At 41.9% G+C, this 17,773-nt stretch overlaps 1 protein-coding gene across 1 annotated transcript; it reads left to right on the forward strand.

The window, feature by feature from the left end:
* Positions 1-4,065: 4,065 nt before the first annotated feature.
* On the forward strand, positions 4,066-15,729 carry cdca2 (cell division cycle associated 2; the record flags this gene model as incomplete). Its single annotated transcript, XM_079222918.1, has 14 exons — positions 4,066-4,204; positions 4,301-4,437; positions 6,323-6,488; positions 6,896-7,050; positions 7,471-7,614; positions 8,559-8,712; positions 10,979-11,316; positions 11,739-11,790; positions 11,896-11,967; positions 12,345-12,475; positions 12,670-12,732; positions 12,970-13,041; positions 14,169-14,334; positions 14,609-15,729. The coding sequence occupies 14 exons, from the start codon at positions 4,066-4,068 to the stop codon at positions 15,520-15,522; spliced, it is 2,703 nt and encodes a 900-aa protein (XP_079079044.1). The 3' UTR covers positions 15,523-15,729.
* Positions 15,730-17,773: the final 2,044 nt, after the last annotated feature.

The raw sequence follows: 17,773 nt of genomic DNA on the forward strand, positions 1-17,773 counted from the left end.
AACATACACAACATGTAGGTAAATACTAGACCGTGTTTAAATATATTTTTTAAATGATTCCCAACCAAAATACCTTGGTTGGGAATCAAAAAACAAAAATATGTAAACCACAAATTCATTTTAAAGAGGAAAATAAACACACAACTTACAAACTGGAGTGAGACGGATCTTTATTCAAAGACATGTTAACTGACAATTGTCGGACTGCAGAAGACACAAGAAAGCAGAGAAGTGAAATAAATTGCTGTGAGTGGGCCATGGGTGCTTCACAGTGGTGGTAGTAAAATACAACAAAGAACAGATAACAAGCCTTAACATCTACAATTCCACACAATTCCTATGTCTTATATGAAAGAATATTGTAAGAATATCCACTTTTAGGATGATGACTTTTAAGTGACATCAAGCTTATCACGCCGTCCCTCGTGCTGCACTGGGAAACTCTGACCACGTCATGGTCCATCTGATTCCCTCATACAGGCAGAAACTAAAGCTCTGCAAACCTATGGTGAGGAAATTCAAGAAGTGTACCAGTGAGGCTCTGGAGGATCTTCGGGCAAAAAACCTAGGATCACAGGACTCAATGACTACAGGCCCGTCGTCTTGAACTCTGTGGTCATGAAGTCCTTTGAATCTCTAGTCCTGTCCCACCTCAAAACCCTGACTGACCCACTCCTGGACCCCCTGCAGTTCGCCTACAGAGCCAACAGGTCTGTAGATGACGCTGTCAACGTGGCCCTCCACTACATCCTCCAGCATCTGGACTCACCAGGAACCTACGTCAGGATCCTGTTTGTGAACTTCAGCTCTGCTTTCAACACAATCATTCCGTCCCTGCTGCAGGACAAGCTCCCAGCTGCATGTGCCTGACTCCACCTGCAGGTGGAGCATAGACTTCCTGTCTGACAGGAAGCAGCATGTGAAGCTGGGGAAACACGTCTCAGGCTCTCGGACCATCAGCACCGGTTCACCCCAAGGCTGCGTTATTTCCCCTCTGGTCTTCTCGCTGTACACTAACAGCTGCACCTCCAGTCACCAGTCCGTCAAGCTCCTGAAGTTCGCGGAGGACACCACCCTCATTGGGCTCATCTCTGGTGGGGACGAGTCTGCCTACAGGTGAGAGACTGACCACCTGGTGACCTGGTGCAGCCAAAACAACCTGGAGCTCAACCCTCTGAAGACAGTGGAGATGGTTGTGGATTTCAGAAAGAATGCAGCTCCACCCACCCCTCTCACCCTGTGGGACTCCCCCGGCGACGCTGTGGAGTCCTTCCGCTTCCTGGGCTTCACCCTAACCCAGGACCTCAAGTGGGAGCTGAGCTTCAGCTCCATCACTAATAAGGCCCAGCACAGGATGTTCTTCCTGAGGCAGCTGAAGAAATTCAACCTGCCAAATATTTTATTTAATATTTTAATACACTTGTCACTTTCACATAATCACTTCATTCCGTGCACTTTATTTTAATCTTAACTCAAATTTTTATATTCTGTTGATCCAAATTGTATATATTCAGTACACCCAATTGTAAATATTCATGCTCCCTTTTTATTGCACTGTTGTATGTTTATCGTTACATTTTTATTGTTAAATGTTATGCACCTTGCATGTGTACACATACTTGGCAATAAATGGTTCTGATTCTGATTCTGACCTGAAATCAACTAAAACCAAAACATTTGGAACAAGGCGAGTGTTGTTAGGTACTTGAGCTTATTGCCCCTAAAATAAAGACAACAATTAAAAGCCTATGTAGAAACCTCATAACTCACAAACCAACATCTAAGGATTGTAGGGGATGATGAGCCAATGTAGGCTAGACCAACACTTTATTTTCAGTTTTTCAAATTTTAAACATCTCATTTTGGATAGGAACTCATACACACACCGGCTTATTTCACCTCTGACTGTCTAGACTTGTTTTATTTGCCCAGCCTGTGCTGCACAAGAACAACAGCAGTCAAGCTTCCATCGACTTGCACAGCCCTGCCTGGTATCAACAGAAGAAGCACATGCTTCATGTGGTCGACAGTCCCAGCTTTGGAAAGAGGCTCACAGTTGCATCTGATCTCAGTGTACTCAGCTGTGCTACAGATTTCTAAACCTCACAAAAGAAGGAACTCTTTTTTTGTGTGACTGGTGTGGAGCTTTTCAAGACTAGACCGCAGTTCACCCACCTGTTTGGGCTTATGGATTTTTTAGTTTGTTGTAAAATATGTCAAACTATTGTGCACCACGTGAAAATATGGTCATTTATGGCATTTATGAACATCATTATACTTTAGATTTTCTTAAAATGTCATTCATTTTGGATTATGTTTTTAGCTTTGATGCTTTTTTATTCACCACAACTTCACCATAAACAAATAAAGAGAAAAGCAAGTGAACGGACCCAAAGGTTAGTATGTTTCACTGCTCTGGTTGCTCAAACCCCACAGCTCTATTATTTCTGTTTAAATGAATAACAGTATGTCATGACCTCCAACAAGAACAGTCTGATAGCTACCTGTCTGGCTGACATATTGAGGGACTTTGAACTTTGAACATCAGGTCAGCTATGAACCAACAGACTGGGAAAAGGATGAAGCGCTCCAGCTGTTTGGTTCCAAGACAGCCAACAGCAGATGAGAGACCTGCAGTTAAGGGAGCCAGATCCAGTCCGACTGGATCACTCATCTATCTATCTATCTATCTATCTATCTATCTATCTATTTATGAACAGTTAATCAGACTCTTCCATCTGCACTATCTGCACTTTTTTTTACTACTGTCTTTAATGTATTTTTTTAATCTTTTTTATATTTATCTTGTTTACTGTATATTTTGTGTGAAAAGGTACAAGGAGCAAAGTGAAATCGGAGTCAAATTCCATGTATGTGCAAACTTACATGGCCATTAAAGCTGATTCTGATCTATCTATCTATCTATCTATCTATCTATCTATCTATCTATCTATCTATCTATCTATCTATCTATCTATCTATCTATCTATCTATCTATCTATCATGGCTTTTGGAGGTCACGTGGTTATCTGGATTTCTATTGGCCAGTTCATATTAAACGAGTTCCGCTCTCTTTCAACCCTTAACAATACGTAAGTTAGTTCCTCCAAACGATGCCGTTTCTCACTTAGTCTCGACATTTTTTTCAACAGTGCATGTCGCTGTTATTGACAATTTGCATTTTTTTAAAAGACCAAACAATACACAGCGTGTTTTGAAGTCGTATAAGTGTTTGTTTAGAAACGTTGATTACTCTTCCGCGGAGGGATCCATACGTCGCCACTGGCTTCGGAGTGGAGCGTAATTTGAATCTCTCTGCTGCTCTCTCTATCTTACGTTTGTGTTTTATAGGAACATGTATAACGATGTCAGTGCTTTTTATGTCAAAATAGTACATACATGTGTTTTTATATATATTTGAACAGAAAACACCACTTGTATTGACTTTAAATCTACGAGGTAAGCGGTTCACTTGTTGTCATTCAACTAACGTTATCTCAACACTAACGATACTGTTAGCCAACGAGTGGCGAGTAGGGCAAATTTACGGTAGCTCGTAACAATTCGCTTTATTGTTACTTTTCTGTGATAGTCGGCGTTAACAAAGTGGCAGGAGTCAACAGTGAAGTTAGTTGGTACGCTGTCGTTAAACCGTACCGTTCAGTTAATTATTCATGCATTCATTTATACATGAGGGAAGTTGAACGCTAGAGGTAACCGAGCTAGCTGTAGCGTTAACTAAGGCTAGCTTACTTTTGTTATGCTACCGGGGATAAAGCTAACTATGTTAGCATCCTGCTGAATTCAGGGCTACGTCACATTTAGTAACGTTATGACGTGAAGCTGAAATAAATGTTGAATTCATATCGTCAGCTGACATTGTCTACAAGTATTAGACTGATCATCTTTCACTTATTAGTACCATGTTGTCATTAATTTGAAGCTTTCCCTTGTGACATTTTACGTGTTCTTGTGGTTCAGCTGCTCTTGAAATTATAAAATGCAACGTTGTTCAAATTGTCTGTACAGATGGCTACCGCAGAGATCAATACCGAGGGAGAGAAAATGCTGCCCCCCTCGGAAGAGAACCCTCCTCCAGTTTTAAATGACACCTCAGCCTCACTGAATTTCTCAGAGCTCACACCTCTTCAGTTTGGCATCTCTCCGCAGAGTTTTACTCCAGCATCATTATCAAAAAGCAAAGGTGAGAGAGAGGATAGGTATTTGTTTTGGCGCTGAACTACAATTGCATTTGCATTGCCTCTCAACTATTCAAGCATTGTTCTTCCTCTTGTTCTAGATAAATCTCGTATAGCACAACTAAAGGCAAGGCGGAGGTCTGGCGTTGGTGTCCGTGGCTCCCCAGAGACAAACTCTCTTATCCTCTTCATGGCACGACAGAGGATGAAGACTCCACCAACCTTACAAACTCCAGAGGTGAGGGATCCTTCGTGGATTACGTTTTAGTAAATCTTGTACCCCTGTCACATCGTATTGATGTGTAAAGCAGTATTCAGATTGCTGTCTGGCTTTTGGTTGTCTCTCTGTGATCAATATTGAAACGGACATATATTTCTGATACTGTAGGTGACGATACAGCACACTTTTTAGAATGACATTTTTACTTGTCAGATGCAAATGAGGACTGTTATCACTGGGGCAACTACAAATAGTTGTACATACATGGCGATGTTGTACATGTACCTTATACATGCTCTCTGATACAGAACCTGCTTTGACGCACTCTAGCTTCAAAAGGTGATTACAGAATAATTAAAATCAGATTACCCAATTGGATTTAGCACCAAATTTACACACAATCATTTCCATAGGCATACAGTGAGTTATTGAGATTTTTAATGCAGCTTCAGTCAAATTATTGCTATATCCTGACCAAAGGCTGTTATTTCTGACTTGTTGAACACGTGTTAACTTGCATTGAGCTGCTTTATGCAGACTTCAGTCTATGTATCACACCCAATAACTTGACATATCAACGGTAACTTTTTGCATCAACGTAAGTTTAATGCAGAAAATTAACAGAGCAGAAGAGAATTGAGCTCAATGATGGAGCTCCTTGTAATAGTGCCATTTGAATGACAGGATGACTTCTGGCAAATACTGTTAAATACAGCAGTATTACGTACAGGGGATTGCTGTGGCACTGAAAATGTAAGCTTAGCGGCGCACTACATGTGAAACCCTGCATTAAAACACACATTCTGCCACATGTGTAGATCAAGTAGCTTATGTTATATACAGTATATTATTATTATTATTATTTTAAGAGGATAACTTAAGTGTATATATAGAACGTTTCAGAGCCATAGTCATGTACATTTTAGTTGAACATAATGAACTCCATATAAAACAATTGAAGGTTTGCAAAAAACTATACACCAATTTAGCAATATCAAACAATACAAAGTATTGTATTCACTTGTCTTATATATATATAATGTAATATGCTGAAATATCAGAAAGAAAAGACAAGCTTATCTGAGTCAATCTTATTGCACATTTGATCACTTTCCAAGTTCAGACCAATTTAGGAGAGCCTGTGTCTTGATGGAGACTTAAGATTTAATTTGTATCTCATGATCATTGTGAAAGTATCTATTACACTTAATACAAATGAATAGTTATGATTAATCAATGAAAATCGTATATTCATTTCATGAAAGCTGGGCTTTCTTTGTAATGGGAATACTAGCGTGAGGGAATACACAGGATGAGTCAAATATGTTGACTCCATAATAACATCCATTTACTCACTCATTGCTTTAGATAGGATGTTGCTGACCAATGAAGGAGAAGAGGTGGGCTTTGAAACGTCAATGGCATATTTCTGCTCACAAGCACAAATGTGTTGTGCTAAGGATTCAAATGAAAGCTATGCATTTAGGAATATGTTAGCAAAACTATGCATGTTTGGAACACAGTGAGCATAATGTGGTTTAAGAAGTTTCTTTGGATTTTTGGCTTTTTTTTTCACCGGGAAAACTACCAATTCTCAAGTCTGCAGGTCTGATAATAAAGGGGTATGTTTGGGGTCAAAGGAGAAAAAAAAGTATTATTTTACTCTTGTGTGAATAGTAATGACTGAATATGCTGAAGCATGAGACTTGCTGTGAGATGATGCACAGCTCAGTAAACTGTGTGTGTGTGTGTGTGTGTGTGTGTGTGTGTGTGTGTGTGTGTGTGTGTGTGTGAGAGAGAGAGAGAGAAGTTTGTGATAATGTCCTGCCTCTCAGTAATCCTATGACCTGTCAAACTGCATCAGTGAGCAGATATTTTTTGTTTTTGCTGTCTCAACTCTCAGCTTGTCAGAAGTAGCCCCTTCCTTCCCTGGGTCGCCTCCACGCTGAGACAGAAGATGGCCTCCTTCCAGAGCCTGATGGATGTGGAAGAGAGTGAGGTCTGTGATCCAATGCCAAGGAAGGACAGCAACACTGGAGGATGCACCAAGACAAGAGATTATCTGTCTGGTGAGGCTGCCTCATTGCCATAGGATTAATAGTTTCATTTCTCAACAAGAGTCTATGCCAGTAAGATTTCTTTATGATGTCTGGAGGCACTGTTTAAAAGCTGTGGATTAATGCATAGCATGGTATAAGTTTGCCTCTGACAACATCTTCCAGCAATACTTTCTTCTGAGCTTGGTCAGTTTCTTAAATGGGCCAGTTTCTGAGCTGTTTGTTGCTGTAGTGAGAGTTTATCTCCATCCCTTTGATCAAGTTTTCTTTTTTCAAAGTTGTTTTTCAAGCAGTGCTTCTATGATATGTTTATTTGATATGAGATGTTGTATCTTCATTTAACTGAGGCGTCCCAAAGTCCCATTTGTTTTTGTATGTTTATATAACGTTTCCTTTCGATGGGTGCATTCCTCTGTCAGATAGGAACAGCCATACTGGAGGAAAGGAGAACCACCCACCAATGATGACGCCCATACCCAGCAAGAGGAGGCGCCTAGGCCCCATTGAAGGCTGTGAGGTGGAGATTAGAGAGGACAGTGCTCCTATCCTCCACTTAAGTTTGAAGAAGCAGGAGGTACACTTACTCTGACTATGTACTGACTTGACTGCTTTTAATAATTTAACTAAAAGGGTTTCCCTCTCTGTACTTGGCATTGAATCCTCCTCTATGAATGTTAGATCTTCGTGCTACACAGGACTTTTTAATACAACCATCCAAAAAAGGAGCAAAACTCTCAAGCGAAGCAAGTTTGATTTAAGTGCTTGGTATTGAGGTTTATTTATTTATAATTACATCTTTTTGTTTTCCTTTTTACTCAGAGCTTCCACTTGTTTTCTGTAAAGTGCAACATCAAGTATTACGTTTTCAGTCTCATGCTAAACTACACTAAAACAACGGTTGGTTAAATAAGAATTTCCTGTATCCCTGGTAGTTCTTGCTGTTGTGGTGCTGTGTAGCAGAATGAAACTGGGAATTCCTTGATCATATCCACAGGAAGAAGAACCAGTGATGCAGGTTGTGACACAAGGATCATTGCCATCCAGTGAGACTGTGGAACAGGCCCAAGTTGTACTTGTATCTCCAACCCTTCACATTGACCTTGAGCTCCAAACCTGTTCCCCTGCTAAGAACCAGCAGGTTAGGCCTTAATCCAGACTTAAACACACACAGATGTGTGCACTCAAAGGTTGAGAGTGGATTACAGATACAATTAATGTCGACTTTTGTGATTCTGCTTTGGTGCAACGGTCTTCCACTGTGATAATGCCATTGGAGTAACATAATGACGTCACTATTTTCACATGGAAACACAACCAGATTCAGTAAGAATTCAAGCCATTTTTAACTGGCCAAAGGGAAGTGAAGTGACATTTGTAACGCTAACTAACCAAGCATGCCGTTTTCTTCGTGATGGACTTTGCCCACAGGCTCAGTATAGCACACCTCCGTCTCAAACATGTTGCCAAGCAGTAATCATGCATCTCAACTGCTGACACACAGCAAGCAAGGCAAACCAACAATACTGGGACTGTGACAATCTTTTCCCTGAACAAAGTGCTGTCCTGCCCTCAACATGTCTGGTCACACAGGCAACAAGACAGAAAGTACCATTTTTAGAAATGTTATACAACACCACTTTAAGTTCTCTCTGTTTCTTTCCACGCCAACGTTCATGTTCTTACTTTCAGCGACGATAAAACAGCCCCATTTTCCTTTTCGCGTATACAGATATATTAGACCTGTATTTGTTGTGTAAAGCTCCTGCTAATGCTAACTATTCATTTCCTGGTCCTTCTGCCCCACATTTAACGTTTTTAACAGGTAATCTATCAGCTATAAGAAATGCATTTCATGTCACTTTGATCAGTGCTGACGGCTGTGAGTGCTGACGGCTCAAAATCAGTTTACAAAACACGATTTGGACATTGTCAACTGGGGGAAACAAACTGGGGATCAGTTTTACATATAAGAAAGAAATACAAAGGAAACCAACAGGGAGGTTATTAGATGAGACAGATTGTATACACAATAACATTCGCTCGTACTGAAAAACCTGCTCTGTGATGCTCCTTTAACTCCAGTCCAAGAGAATGGGGGACTCATATGGTCTCTCTCAACAGGACGATGTCTTTGAACTCCAAAGCCCCCGCCGACCACCACCTGATGATTCTGCAGCCGCTTCCCCAGCCCTTCACATCCCCTCTCTTCCTTCTCTGTTGGAGATGAATCCCACAGGTAAACACACAGTACACTCAGTGGCCATTCAAGAGTAACTGACCTTTTATCTCTGTTCAACCCTGCCTTTGAGGCTTGGTATACAGTGTTTGCTTGATGCAGGTATCCAGGCTGAATACCAGGAGAGTGTTAACCTTTATTTTCAGAAAGGAAATTGTGTTAATTAATGGCATTTCAGTCCCGTGTATTGAGAACACCATGTGTGTCGGGCTGCAACAACGAATCGATAAAAATCGATTATCAAAAGAGTTGGCAACGAATTTCATTATCGATTCGTTGAGGCATGCGATTATTACGCCATTCAATAAGTCTCAGAGAAGAAGGAAAAAAAGAGCGGAGCAGAGCAACTGGCCTACCAGCGTTTCTGAGATTGGAGTAAGACGAGGGGGAACATCTTTGACGTGTCAAGTCTTGGCCAATCAGCGTGAAGATGTCTACAGCGTCTTCATTTCCTTCAAACTTGTTTTTAGTTGTTAGCTTGCTATCACGTTAGCTAACGTGTTTGGGTTGTGTATTGTCGTTAAAGTTACTTTATGTTCCGTTACAGTCCAGTCTTGCTTGGAAAAAAACGTAACGTGATGAAACGGCGTAACCGGTTCTGGTCTGGTTCAGTTCACGCTGTCACTCGTTAACGTTAAACCGGCACACCGGCGGATCTGGCTGCAGGTTTTTTTTTTTTACTCAAAGTAGAATGAATCAAATCACGTAGTTGACCCAGAATGAAATAGTTTAAGGAAGAGGACGCTCTATATGCAGCGTAGCTTGATGCAGGGCTGAAATGAAGTGGAGCTGGAGGTGAAAACAGACGTGAGAGGAGCAGTACAGCTTCCCACTGTCCCAGTGTTTCATACATATTGATAAAGCAGGGTATGCTAAATGCAGCCTCTGCTCCAAGGAGATCAATTACAGTAAAAAGGGCTCACATTTGGCAGATGTAAAGCATACATGTGTATGTTTTTAGTGTTAGTCCATTTTAATTACATTTTTTTAAATAACAGCTCAGGGATGTTCAAGGAGCAACCTGTTTGTGCTTTCTGAACATGTTTTGCACTGTGAATTTGCACTGTCACTTCTGTTTTTGAATAAAGGGTTGGGAAGTAATGCTTTTTTGATTTTTTTTTTTTTTTTTTTTTTTTTTTTTTTTTTTTAATCCGATTGAATAATTTAAATTTTACTGTAATAATCGTTAGTTGCAGTTCTACATGTGTGTTTTAGCTACAAGGGGAGTGTTAATAGTTCACATGAATTGCCAGTGTTTGTATCAAATAGACCAACATGGGATAAATGTGCAACGTCGGGATCAGCACCCATAACTCAAGAGACCTGTACTTGATTAGCAAATTAAATTGTCCCAATATTGATACCACAGATATTACTCTGACTCTTTTTTTTAGTTGTGTGATAATGTTTTATATATTTACTTCATGTTAATTAGGTAGTCCTTATATCTCGGATATAGTTAAATTATACCTGCAGTATATTATTATCTGAAATTGAGTTATAAAAGTATGTCATATCTTATTAGTTACTGGTTTTCAGTTTCTTCTAAATGTTGCTTGTCTAACTGGCATAGCAATATCTCAAAACCTTTATCAATCTATCTTAAACTTCAAGCACCCTGTCACGGGTGTAGTAAGGACCCAGAAGCAGTACGACGGACACACAGAATTGTTGAGCCAAGCTTTATTCCAAGCAGAACCCAAAACAGGCAAACCATTTCCGATCTGCTCACGTGGAAACCACTCGGTGGAACACCAAGCTGTCAGGAGAGAAGGCAGACGGGAAGCTGAATAGACAGAAGCATAGACAGAAGGCTATGGTGGTTTACCGGGGCAGAGGCAAGACAGAGAAGTCCAAACAGGCAGGGTCGGCAATGGGAAAACAGTCAGGGGGGTAAACGCTGGAATGTCTGGCATAATGCGGATAACGATCTTGCAGCAAGTGTGTGTGAGACTGGGGTTTAAATACTAAATATAGAAGGTGCAGCAGAGTGGAAAGGTGAGAGATTGAGCAGATGAGGTGGGTGTGACTAACTGGTGCACTGAATGAGCTGATTAGGAGAGAGAGAGAGTGGCAGGAGAGAAGGTAAGCTGAACTGCGACTCACCCTGAACCATAAATAACCAACTAAGTAATCAGTTTCTTTTGATATAAAACAGCAAGAGTTTAAAGACAAAGAAACTTTACATTCTGCTTCTTGATGCATTGTGTAACGAGGGCAACAAAAATGTAAATGATTTGTGCATTAACGGGTTGACTCTTTGCAGGAGAGGATGACTCCACCAGAACACCCACTGTGAAGAAGAAGAAAAAAAGGGTGTGCTTTGGAGGTCCGCTATCCCCTGAGTTCTTTGATAAGAACCTGCCTCCCAGCACACCGTTGCAGAAGGGGAGTGCGCCGGCCCGGGCTCCCACACCAGGTGGGATCTTACAGCCGCGCTCAGTGCTGAAGACACCACAGAGGAGTGAATCCCAAACAACACAAGCGCAGCCAGATCTCAACAGCCCCACTGTGTTTGGTGCCTCGCCTACACTTGCGATGCCTCGCCACCGCAGAATGCTGTCTGTGGGAGAGGACCGTGACAAGAAGGATGGAGAAAGCTTGGTAATGATGCCATGGTGTACACTGCTCTGTACATGTCATAAAATAGTAGCTACGACATTGAAAGTGTACATGGAAATAACCTGGATGTCGTAACGCAGGTGCAATTAAAAACATTATTTATGGTTCGATTCCATCTTGTGGGTCACAGCCTTCCAGTAAGCAGCATGCACAATAATTAATGTTATTAATTACACCTCAGTTTACCCTGCAATGATATGTCACAATGGCTGCTGGGGAAAAAGGCCTATCCAAGTTGCTCTCATCTACAAACAGTTTAGCGGGTTTAACTGGATAAAATTCTGAATGAGTGATGTTGTTTAATAATTGTATATTACTTACAAGTGTAGTGCTCTACACTAGAGCACTACACTACACGTTTATGTTACAGTCAACCTTGTTTTGTTTTGTATTTGTTGTCCTAGATGGTTTCCCCTTTAATGGAGGAGATTGACTTTTCGGGGACGGAAAATACAGGTTTATTATTATAGTGCATTACCCTCACAGTTAAAGCCTATTGTCTCTGGTAGAATGCAGTCCGACTCTAATGATAGCCGCTCTTTCCATTTGTGGAATTTTCAGAATGTACGTGGGCCCAGCCGTTGAATTTAAACGCTGCTTTCCACGAGGAGTCTCTTTCTCAGATTCTGACAGGTGAACTACCTTCATACTTCTAAATGTTTTCCTTTCATTGACACTTAACTTTATGTCTTCATCTCTCCCATCTCCTGACAAATTTGAGTGTCAAGCTACAACAGAAATAAAATTTAAGTTTGTGTAGCTGTTGCTCATTTTAAGTTGGCTTAAGAAAACAAGCCAATTGCCAGTCTTCAAATATTGTTATATAATGTTAAACCACTGTCAAAAGACAGAACAGGACCTTTGTCATTTGGATTTAGCTGTATCAAAGTTCTGTTTAACCAATGTTTAGTCTCTGTTGGTTATCATTAACCCATATAACTAATATTATCTACGGCTGACCAACTCTCAATAGATGTCATTTCAGCTAATTGAATGTACGTTTTCTTCAGAGTCTGAGATCAATCCCAGCACAACCTCCCACGTGTTTGCCCTGGATGAGCCTACACTCTTGCCAGAGAAGGAAAAGCCACTTGAAGCAGGTGTGGAAGCTCCTGCCCAACCTAGAAACGGAAGGAAAAAGGTCTGCCGTCGTTATCGCTTGTTGTTTTTCTAATCTTCTACTGTAGCTAGGTAACTGGGTTCACAAGATATAGTTTTACAGGTTTGCTAAAAATGTATTCAGTAAAAGTCTTTTCATCACCGGATTATTACCATCCATTCCCGGCCTGTGAAAAATTAATTTCATACACTGAAACTTCTAAATCTCCTCTGTAGCGGCCAAGACCAGCGCATACACCTAGCAGTGAGGCTCCAGCTCGCTCCAGTCGAAAGAGAAAGGTCTGCTATTACCACAAGCTGTTTTCAGCTTGATCTCACTCGTGCAAATCTCCATTTACCAGACGAGACGCCTTTTTTAATAATTTAGGGGTCATAACATGCTCCCATTTAATCTACTGTTTAATTCCACTGGATCTTAACTAAATCGCATCCGAGGATATCAACTTTATGTTTGCAAGAGAGTGTGGCAAAGAGACGATCATATAATGTATCCTCTTGCCAACTCTGTTCCCCCAGCAGCCGGAGGAGAGCGAACCTGCGAAGAGGTCGACGCGCTCTGCTGCCAAGACGGCCTCTGGGAAGATGAAGGTGAGTCGACTGAGTCTGCTCGTTTGATTTCTCTTTACACTGCTCCACTGAGGGTTCTGCAGACATTTCTTTCTGGGAGGCAGTCTCGGAGCCGATAGCAATCTAACTACAACTTACTTTGCCTGAGTTGGGGAAAATAACTGTGTGTATACCCCAGTGTATACCACACATGTATCATAATGGCAATTCTATTATGATATCTTACTTTTTTAGTTGTAACAAATCCCTCTAAAATATATCCATCGTTGATTTTAGTGTTTTCATTGTATTTTTTAACCACAAGAAAAATATAGAATATCACTGAATTTGCCCTCTCAGGACATTCGGACAAAATTAATAAATGGGGCCAATCTAGATGAGGGACAGCAAATAGTCACAGTAGTTGTGGTACTTGCTGTGGATGGACATGTATTCAGTACAGCAGGTAGTTTGTAATTGACAATAAATTCCCTTGTGCCTCAGACACCTTTTTTGAAGGCAGTCTGGATAGCTGTAGCTCCCGTTACTGTAGCGCCTTTTGCAACAGTGCATTTCCAGAGCGTCTAGTGTCTTCTGACAGCTTTGTGGTTGTTTTTTGTTGTTTTTTCATACAGGCTCCAAGTAAGGACTGTTTCCGTTTAAATTGGGTTCTATAACTTCTAGTTCTGCAATTTCACTCCGCAGAATGACGTGGGTAGATATTTAATTAAAGCAGTGTGTAAATATTTCAAGATCCACTGTAAAGCACATGGTGTTATTTTTACGGGACTTTTTGTAATTAGGACGAACCAAATAGGATTAATTAATACCCTCTGAAAATTAGATGGTACATCTCAAAAGGTTGATCCAGAATACATTTGGACATATTGATGCGGTCTTAGGGAAGTGGATTATAGGTTAAACTGCCCCAGACCCTGTAGGAAGGTAATGCTCTAACTATATACTGTTTAATCATATGTTTTATTTATTATTAATTCAAATATCCACTGCTTCTGCCTTGACAATCAGCCACAGAAACCCGCCACAGAAAAATATCGCATTAAATTGATGTACTTACTGAGGATGACATAATGAGGTGCTATCAAATTTCAGTTAACACTGACCTGTCAATACAAAGCTCTCTAACAATGCTGGTTGTCTTTCCACAGAGGAACTCCGCAGCAGCACGGCGTTGGATCAGGGACGTGGACCGCTCCCTGTACGGCTCTCGGGCATACGCCTCAAAGAACCCCACGCTGAGTCCCATCTTAGAGAGGTTGGCCCTCATCGGTCCGCCTCAGGCAGCTCAGCAAATTCTCTATACAAGCTACAAGGGTAAAAACGACAATAGCTTTATCTTTCTAGTATTGATAGTCAATTATGGGTTTTGCTTTTGTCAGAAACGTATTAATATGAAAAAAAAAATATATATATATACACACACACACACACACACACACACACACACACACACACACACACTTGTCTATAATGTACAACCCTTTAAAATCTTTGGTTGTAACAAAATGTATTATTTATTCTTGAAAAGCTAGATCAGAAATGATCGGTAGAAATGAATTTACCTGATCGTTTTCCTATTTTCCTACAGCCCCAAATCACGAGACTCACTTGAACCCTGAGATGGCTGATGACACTCTGGCAATAGGTGACCTCCCTTTGACAAACGCTTTGGAAAAGTCCTCAGAAGATTCCTTTACATCTGTAAACTCCAATAAAGATAAGACCATAGGGAAGGGCAGGAGGCCGTCGGCGCCAAGGGTCAGATGGAGAGGACAGAAGAAGAGGAAGGTCAGTGTCGCTATTGATACCCTGCTCAGTGAGGAGACTCTGGATCAGCCTGGAGGAAAGGCCGAAGAGAACTGTGACGACCAAACTTCTACAAACCTTGAGGCATCAAGCAAAACCCCTTTTTTGCTCAGGTACTGCGTGGTACCTGAGCAAGAAAAAGTGAACACTGAACATAATGCCACAGATACACTCTGCACAGACTCTGATGGAAAATTAGAATGTCATGGAAGTCCGGATGCACCCAACTCAGACTGCCCACCTTCAGGTGGAGAATCCAACAACACTTTGAGTCAGTCAGCAGAGAGAAAAGCCATGAAGGTAGAGGGGGAGAGCTCTGTAAACGTCACAGAGCTACAGGAGAAGGAGATGGGAGACCAAGCAGCCATCCAGCAGGACAACATCAGGTCAAGCTCTGATAGCCGGGGAGAGGTGGGAGTATCCGATCTACACCTCGCCTCCTGGCAGGCTGACTTTAATTTTGAAGATGTGTTTAAACCGGTTGCCAATAGGAGCCAGGTGCGCTCAGTACGCCGCAGCCTGAGGAACCAGAGCAACGCAGAGCACAGCAGCAACAGTGCCGGCCTTGCCTGGCTGGCTTGGACCTCCCCTGACTCCAATAAAGACTCCCGCAGGAGGACCCGTGGCCGACGGCTCAGTGCTGCTCTACCCGTCCAACAGTCACTCCCTGAAGAGGCCCATGACAACGCTTTGTGAGACTTTAAATCCACTACATGAACATGAACTAAGATTAAAGGGGGATTACCGACACGTTCATCGAACATTCATACATACCTATCCTGATTGTTTAAGATTGGATGAAATGTTTTTACAAAGAGCAGGCTGATTGTTTTGTATTAGCTAAAACATTGATGCTTCTGTTCCCTGTGAATTATTAGAGCTGACCAGTAATTTGTAGCCAGTTTCCCCTCTGCTTACGAAGCCAGTCAATACCCAATCATCTCTGCTGACCACCTCCCAATCAATATCCAAGCACTCAGCTGGTAATCACAGTGCATGTTCAGACTCTGCGTCTACAAAGTCATTGGATCGAGCATCTCCAAGTCAATATCTCCTCTTTGTAGATAGATGAAGACGCGGCTGTACTGCATTCTCCATCTGCCATGCAAGGTTGGGCAGGAGGAGGGCATAATAATAAAGTAAGGAGGGGCCTGACACACAGAAATCTAATGAATAGCCTCAAACCCTTCTATTCATTTGTTGTTGCTGGAGTGTTTTATTTTGTTCCCCTCCCCCCCCCAGTGATCCAGTGATCTAAACTGTTGACGTACAGGTACATATCCAGAAGCAGTCCCCATCCCACTGATTTATCTGATTTTTTTTTTTTTTTTTTTTTTTTTTTTTTTTTTTTTAAATGAATTGTTTTAATATGTGAATAGAGTGAACTTTGGTTGCACCAAATCATAAATAAGTTTGAGTTCTCTGTGACTTTCCTGGAATGTCAAGATGTACCTGCTATGTTCTTATGCTGATTAAATGCCTTGGTTGCAAGTAAAGACATCTCATTAGATCAAATTGTGTTCATTTAAACCGATGATGTAATCTCATTTGAAAGGAATGCATACAGATAATAAAACGGCCGTTATCTCCACAAATGTGGGGTTCCAGCTGTGTGGGCCGTTCAGTTCCAGTACGGCAGCTTTCCTTTCACATAAACCAGGACCTTTTGCCATAACCGAATGCTTAGCTACATAATTACCATCCTGATCTACATTTTGAACACAGCCAAATGTCTGGAAGTAAATTGACCTCTAACCTCAGATTCCACCATTCGGAGATTCAAATCGTCTCCTCTTTACTGGCTCCATCCATCTGTCAGAGAGGAACGGGAAGAGCAGTAACAAATTGAGTTTCAAATTCAGTTCACATTGGGAAATTGGCTCCCGGAATGATGCATGGCTGTAATCTATCCATCACTGCGTAATTGACCTGTTCCTTTTACATCAAGTCACTTGGCTGAAGGGCGCCAGAGGTTTCTGGCTCTCCGTGTGCCAAAGTCTCTTCTGCATTTCCTCTGGGAAACTGATGGACACTCGTACAGTCGCCTCTATAGTCCTGGATCGATGCCGTGGGGCTACTGTGCCATCTGGTGGCGGACCTCGGGAGTTGCGGACGCCAGTTATTAGTCTGTCAACTGGCAAGATGAAAGAAGTCCCCGGAACTGATGTTATCAGGAAATAATTTAGTAGATGCACATTCATTAGTGTCAAAGAGGCTTTTGTCCACTGCTGCTTCTAAATAAGAATTCCTTAAGGCTCAGAATCACTTAAGGCATGTGTGTTTTTCAGAGCATCATCATGTGCCCATGTTTGGTCTGTGTCTTATCCCGCCACCTGATTTTCCAACTTGTAGCTGGGAACGTGTTCGTGAATCGTCTGTTTTAGTTGTGCGAGTGTCGAGCCAAACTGCTGCACCTCTTTGCAAGTGGGGTGTGTGTGAGAGTGGGGTGTGAAGCCGAAGCCCCTGTCCCTGGCAGACGGGCATAGTGAAGACGGCTTAACACAAGAACAATGGGGTCCTTTGACCAAAACGACGCCCCCAAGACATGTGGCCTCCTGTCACCGTGGCAACCCCCCATGGGACAGGGAGCGGGCTGACAGCTGGAGGGGAGGATTCACGAAAATGGAGTCCATTTCTTTCCACTGAAGCTTCCCCGTTCTACATCTTTTCCCTCTTCCCCCTGTCGTCCTCCTCTCAGGGCCTCATTTTAAAACGGATGAGGACTTTCTGTACAGACACAAAGCAGCATAATCGGTTATTTGTACTTCCAGATTTAGAGACTTTCGTCTTTCAATTAGTTAATTAGTAGCTGAATGGTATTAAGTTGTCCCGCCGCCTCAGTCTTTTCTGTGCGTGATGCTGTGAGCCCTCTATTATTGATGCTCAGAGGCTCGCTCGCTAAGCCCTGCACAGCTCTCCTATGGCGCTAAAGGCAGCAGGAGCAGGG

The sequence above is a fragment of the Taurulus bubalis genome (assembly GCF_910589615.1).
Source record: "Taurulus bubalis genome assembly, chromosome: 8".
Lineage (NCBI taxonomy): Eukaryota > Metazoa > Chordata > Actinopteri > Perciformes > Cottidae > Taurulus > Taurulus bubalis.